This window comes from Sciurus carolinensis, chromosome 12, assembly GCF_902686445.1.
Source record: "Sciurus carolinensis chromosome 12, mSciCar1.2, whole genome shotgun sequence".
NCBI lineage: Eukaryota > Metazoa > Chordata > Mammalia > Rodentia > Sciuridae > Sciurus > Sciurus carolinensis.
In genome coordinates this window covers 103,330,328-103,336,674 of record NC_062224.1, presented here as the reverse complement: position 1 = coordinate 103,336,674, position 6,347 = coordinate 103,330,328, and the positions used below count along the sequence as shown (strand labels likewise).

The 6,347-nt window shown below is 53.5% G+C and overlaps 1 protein-coding gene across 1 annotated transcript; it reads right to left on the bottom strand.

Moving 5' to 3' along the window:
- Positions 1 to 202: 202 nt before the first annotated feature.
- Positions 203 to 5,630, bottom strand: Rgs16 (regulator of G protein signaling 16). The gene is made up of 5 exons (XM_047520595.1): positions 5,491 to 5,630; positions 4,594 to 4,704; positions 3,799 to 3,860; positions 3,350 to 3,516; positions 203 to 1,959 (listed from the first exon to the last, which is right to left on the bottom strand). Exons 1-5 carry the CDS (start codon positions 5,532 to 5,534, stop codon positions 1,738 to 1,740), a joined length of 606 nt encoding a protein of 201 aa, XP_047376551.1. The 5' UTR covers positions 5,535 to 5,630; the 3' UTR covers positions 203 to 1,737.
- Between the last annotated feature and the right edge of the window lie 717 nt (positions 5,631 to 6,347).

Sequence of the window (6,347 nt, the reverse complement as noted above, 5' to 3'; positions counted from 1 at the left end):
TGAAGTGACAGCAGTCTGAGCCTGGTCCAATTCACAGGTAGCCCAAGGTGAGCTGCCATCAGCATCTGTCACCTTCTCTCCAAGTCTACCAGCTGCCAGGTGAACAGAGGTCCTCCCCTGTGCCCGTCCACCCATCCTGCGGAGCTCCCAGCACCTCCCCACCCCTCCTGCCCTTCCTCCCAATCAGCCCTTGCAGACAGGATGTGGCATTTATGTTTTATTTTTATTTTACAAGAATATAACATGCTGAAACAAGAAAACAGGCATTGTATACATCACTCATTAAGGAACCCAGCTCCCTTTGTCAACAATAAATAAATATTTAAACAACAAGGAGTTCCTGACAAGCCCTAGCGGTTCCCAGCACGCTCAGAGGTAGAGTCTGGTGGAGGAGGGGACAGGCAGGCAGCAACTGCTGCTGAGATTCTCCAGTAGAGACGAACGGAAATGACAACAATAAATAACAACGGCGACACGGTAACAAAAGTAATATGCTATGACAATTGGCACACCGCCACAAAACATGACGCTTACATAAATTTCCTCCTGGAGGAGTTCAAGTGCAGAGAGAACAGTGTTGGCGATCCCGGGGCACAAGGGGCTCCCACCTGGGCTCTGGTGCAGGAAATCCTATCCTGGAATGTTTGTTCGGTGAGGCCCTGAGGTGACAGGCAAGTTCTGATGTCCCCAGTCCCGCCTTCCCAAGCAGCCCTGCTCTCAGCTTCACTCACAACTTCTACCTTCTGTCCTGGGGCCACAGTGGTCCCTGCCCTCTTCCCCAACATCCCAGTGGTGCATCTTCTGTGTGTAGGAAAGATGTCCGGTCACCATAGGGCATTTCTTTTTCCCTATTCTCATGTCCACAGGAAACAGTGGCTTGATTTCAGCAGGACTTTCAGGTATTGCCAGAGTACCCTTCTCTCCCCGTTCCACACCGCTGGTGTGGGAGCGGGGTCACCTGCCCCCACGACATCCCTTCTCCCTCCTCCCTCCTCCTAGCCCTACCTTCAAGGGCAGCACAGGGCTCAGAAGCCCCCCAGAGGACCCTGCTCACAGGTGGGCCTGCTGCAAGCATCGTCAGGGGCCACCTGCAGGAGGCCACCAAGAGCACCCCGCTGGGTCCACAAGCTCAAGATGGCCTCCTCTCAGGATTTGCTACAGACCTGCTAAGGGGCTCAAAGGCCAGTTTTTGAGGTATAAACATCTCATTCTAGGCAAGAATCATGTTGGCCTTGAGAGGACTGTGAGGAAGGACACAGAGGAGCATAAGCTAAGGGACCCTGGGGTGAGCCCGGGTAGGAGAGGAGGGCACAATGGGAAGACTCCACACCCATGGCTCCTTCTGTGATAGAATCGAAGTCACCTGCCCCACAGACCAACGGCTGATCCAGTTGCCTCCTTCCCTCACTCTTCTTCAAGTTGCCCAAGCCACCCTGAAATACCTGCTTGCCCCCGTGGGAAGGTCAAGAGCCAGTGCTAACTGCCGCACCACCAATCTCATCCCCAAAGAGCCCCGCACCGACCCCATGTGGCCCTTCCCCGCAGCTCCTGGAAGCGGGGAGCCTGAGCCCACAGTCTCTGGGGAGAGGCTGCTGTTCCCAGGTGGCTCTGGAGCGCCCTTTCCCGCCACTGTCCTCTTGCACTTGCTGGGCAGAACCTGCCTCCCACACAGGGGTGGCGCCTCGGGGATGGGTGACTCCACCTCTCTGCCCACCAGCTTCCTCAGGGCCCGAAGGCTCAGGTGTGTGAGGGCTCCGCCGGGCTGCAGCCGGACGTACAGGCGGAGGCGGCACAGGCTCGGGCGGCCAGGTCTTGGTAGGCGGGCGACTTGAGGAAACGCGGGTAGGAGTCCTTCTCCATCAAGGTGCGTGTCTTCCCCTGAGCCACCTCGAAGCACCTGGCAGTGGTGGCCTGCAGGTTCGTCCTGGTCAGCTCCCGGGTCTCGTGGTCTATGTTCACCTGTGGGAAAGAGGAAGACGCAGAGTGAGTGGGGGAGAGAGTAGGGAAGGGCAAGGGCCCCGGGGGCTGGGGAAGGGCCAACAGCAGGTGGGGTGGTAGAAATTCTGAATCAGGAACCTGGGCTCCACCCACTAACTGGCTTTTCAGCCCTGGGCCTGTTCCTGCATCAGAACCAGTGTTAGCCTCCAATCTCTCAGCACTAGTATGAGGACAGGTGAGATCGTGCAGTGCTAGTCTCTTCCCATCCCTTCTTCTGTAGCGACCCTGGTTCAAGCTGCCACCACCAGCTAAGTGCCAGGAGCTAACTGGTCTCTCTCTTCTACACTCCTTCCGGCAGCTGAACAGAGCCTTTTAAAACCCACTCAGTCCGGGAGCATTTCTGTTGCTTCCATGTCACTCGGTGGAAAAGTCAAAGTGCTCGCGGGACCCACGTCTGGCTATCTGCCGCCTGACTGACCTTATGTCCTACTCTATCTTCCTGTTCCACTTGCTGTTCTGTGACTGCGAAAGGCACTCACGGGCCTTCACACTTGCTGTTTCCTGTGCTGAATTTCCTTTCCTCCCTTAATTCTTTCATCTCTCTGTCCCTATGTCACCTTTTCCAACAGCCCATTCCTAGCTACCTTGAATGAAGCAGAAAGACCTCACCTCCATTGCCCCACTCCATACCTCTGCTCCGCACCTCCCCTTGCCTGCTCTGTCTCTATCTCAGCATAAATCACCTGCTGGCTTATATTTGTTTAATTGGTTATTGGCATCTTTTCCCACTAGAATATAAGTTTCATCAGGGTAGGGAATTTTGATTTTTTCACTCCTACCTTCCCTGAGACTATATCAGTACCTTGCATGTAACTGGTGTTCCAATGTGGAATAAATAAAAGTGGTCTGAACACAAAAGGCAAAATATGATTTCTTATTTCTCCACCAGGTGGCCCCATGTTCTTTATCAAAAGGAGCTGCCATGCAGAGACAGCCAGAAGGAAGGCTGAATTGCAGAAGACTCTCGGACCACAGACCTGGAGGCCTGAGGCAGGGCAGCCAGGAACTGAGCCAGGCTAGACAAGGTCCCGGTCATGACTTTGTCTCCCCAGTTGGCAAATGTGTTGAGGTTCTAAAAAGAATCCATTTACAAAGGTGGGCGTGGACAGAATCCCAAAACCTGCCAACCCATCCTGCCTGGTGGTGAATCTGAAGGGGGCGGCACTGAGAAGTAGCACACAACCTGGTTTTTCTAGTCTCTGGCCACAGAAGTCCACTCCCCCCGTGACAAAGAAGGTCACTCCAATTCAAAACCCAATCCTTCACCTGCTGGTCCCCCACTATTCCTTATTCTCAGAGAGGAAGGGGCAGGCAGGGTTAGGAAGATCCATGGCCAGGTCAGGGCACTGACCTCTTTAGGGGCTTCACTGCGAATGAACTCATCAAAGATGCGGTGAGCCCTGGAGGCCAGCTTGGCAGCAGATCGGATCTTCTTGAACTCCTCGCAGGCCAGCCAGAACTCCAGGTTCTCCTCACTGAACTCTGTCTTCAGGAAGGCGTGGAAAGCAGCCACTCCATCTGGGGTTGAGGGGAGAAAGGAGGAGACAGGTCAGACTGGGGACAGCCGGGAATAAAAGAAGAAAAGACAGCAATTGCAATAATGGCTCTATATTTAGAATGTAATTTTCTCAAACAAGGACCTGCCTTTGTATTTTGAAAAGAGGCTGGCACACTAGGGGACCGTGTTATTATTACTACTACTATTATTTCGCCCATGCTTTCAGCATCCCTCGGACTGGCTCCAAAGCACATGAGTGCACATGTGCCATCCACAGACAGACACCACAGGGTCCTACTCACTTTTACTGCTCAGCAGCAAGTCAAAGGACTCTCTCCACCCCAGCACATCTTCTGAGAAGCTTCTAGTAGGAAAAAAAAGACAGTATTTTAAAATTAAAACCAACAAACAAAAAAGCATAGCACAAATCCTAGTCAGATCCCTGGTGAGAAGCTGCATAATTCACACAAAAACTCGCTCAGTGATTATAGAAGCTGAGTCCTCAAACTCTTGACTGGAGTTGGGATAAGTGATGGTGTCAATTCCACAATCAGAAACCAAAGCCAGGGACCCTTTATTCCTCATTCAGTATCTCTAAGGCTGTTTTCTTCTCTTCCAAAATTGCTTCCATTCCCGACTCTCAGTGCTTTGTTGTGTACACCTCCATAAGGAAGTAAAGGCCTCATAAATAGGGACTTATCACCCAGAGCCCAGTACAGCTCCTGGCACAGTCAATGTTAGTATGACAGGGCTCTTTGGCACGGTGCACGCTAATGGAAGTAGAGTCATTGATAACAACTTCAAGTGGCCCTGGACCTTGTCCTATCCCTGGACATAAGTGCCACGACATTTCCAAAAGGGAGAACCTGGTAACTACTCATGCCCTGTGTGCCGTCATCTGTTGGTGGGCTTAGAAGCCTGGAGTCACCAACCCACTCTCCCCTTAGTCAAGTGGCCACCAGGCCAACGAGAAGTCCCACTAACATCTTCAGGGAGGAGTTGCCAAGGTTCACACTGGCATGTCCTAGTTTCTCCTTGTATTTTCCTTCTCAGGCACCCTCCCCATTAGGGGCCCTGGACTGGATGGCAGGACTTACCCCTCTTTATTGTGTTTACTGCCCCACTCGAACTTGCCAACATTCCCAGAATCAGAGCCCAGCTCTGATTTGTGAAGAAAGATTCCCAGACGCGTCTTGAATTCTTTGGCTCTGAAAGACAAATCATGAGCATGAAAGGATTCTCCATTTGCCTAGCCAGCGCAGAGAGGTTTGTGGGGTCCCAGAAAAACTCTACCACCCAAATTTCAGGCTCAAGAGTTCCTGGGAACACCCGGTGTTTCCAGGGCCCAAACTGCACTTCTCTTTTTGTATCTTCAAGCCTGAAGCAACAGCAGCAACATCTGAACTGTGCCCTAGTAGGTAGACACTTTCTGGATTTACAGCCCTGCGCATATATAGACTTTTTCCTTCTGAAGTCACACTGATCTTTGTGCAGTTCAGCATCCCCTAGGCTTGTAAGGAGTATTTCTGGAACTGTATGGAAATTGATTCCCGCCTTCATCTTTACCTTTTCCTTCCTGGACACAACTCCTGTATGGACGGGGAGCTGCAAAATAGCTCTCTGGGAAGTTGACACATCCCTTGCTGGTGGGACATAAAAAAGATCTCCCTGCCTTCCCAGGGGTAAAGCAAGTTGAGCCCCCATCTCTGCGCTGTGGAATCTAAACCAAGTGCACAAGAAACTGGGACAGGCTCAGTGCTGCCTGGAGGCACCAACGTGGTCCTCCGACAGACTGGTCTCTGTCTCAGGCAGGCTGGCCGCCCTTTGTCAGAGAACAGAGAACGGAACACAGCAAACAACGGGTCTCGGCTTCCCTTCCCTCTTCCTTCTCCGTGTTGGTGGCATCAAGTTGCACTCGCCTCCTCGCCACTCAAGTCACTGGAGTCCCGTTCCCCCGTCCTCCTTCCCGGGGTAGCTAGACCAACTCCTCTTACCTCTCCAGGCAGGTGGTGGGGAAGGTGGCCAGGGTGCGACACATGGTTGCAGGTGCTGGGCAGCACGTCCTGAGGAGGATGGTGGCGCGTTCCAAGGGGCTCGCGAGGGGCGGGCGAGGGCCTCAGCGCGCACCGGCCGGTCTGTCAGCCTGCAGGCGCCCGGCGGGGCAGCCCAGGCTTTTATCCCCTCGGAGGGGCGGGGCGGGGCTGGGCGCCGCTGACCAATCGGAGGGCGTGGCTGGGCGCCGCGAGGGCGGAGGCGGGGCCGGGGCCCCACGTGGGGAGGCGCGACTGGCACACCCCGAGTCTGCGACTGGCGCGCGGGGCTGCCCCCTCCTCCCCGGGATGTGGCGTGGCGGGCGAGAAGCCACAGAGAGAAGGCGCGGAGGTGGGACGCACCTCCTCGCTTGGTAGGGAAAAACCCGGCGACCTCTAGGGAAAGCAGGAAACTAACAGCGGTGTCAGGAGGGTTTGTGTGGAGGTGGCGGGTCGGGAAGGTCCACCCGGAGGCGATCACAGAAATGTCTGAGCCTCTTGAGTCTTGAAGCCCAGGAGCCCAGGGTGCAGCTCGCCCGGTTAACTACCATTTATTGTCCTCCTACACGATGGCCACGGGGTTGAGTAAATTAGCGTCATCATCATCGTGTCCATTTTATAGACAAAGAAACAGGGACTAAAAGCTATAGAGAGTTGCCCAGTTAGAATTGGAAATAGCAGATATACAGGGACCCTTTTACCAAAACACGGAGAAGTTAGATAAACTGCTCAAAGTTATACAGTTAGGAAGTGTTGGTGCCAGAATTCAGATATGAATTTACCAAGTTTTTCCCACCGCCAAAAAGGAAGAAGAAGAACAA

Bases quoted from the DNA above. Each gene is read 5' to 3' on its own strand.
- Rgs16 (XM_047520595.1), bottom strand. From the start codon at position 5,534: ATGTGTCGCACCCTGGCCACCTTCCCCACCACCTGCCTGGAGAG. The intron at 3,517-3,798 runs GTGAGTAGGACC...CCTCAACCCCAG, and splicing joins CTTGCTGCTGAGCAGTAAAA to ATGGAGTGGCTGCTTTCCAC. The intron at 1,960-3,349 runs GTCAGTGCCCTG...TCTTTCCCACAG, and splicing joins GCAGTGAAGCCCCTAAAGAG to GTGAACATAGACCACGAGAC.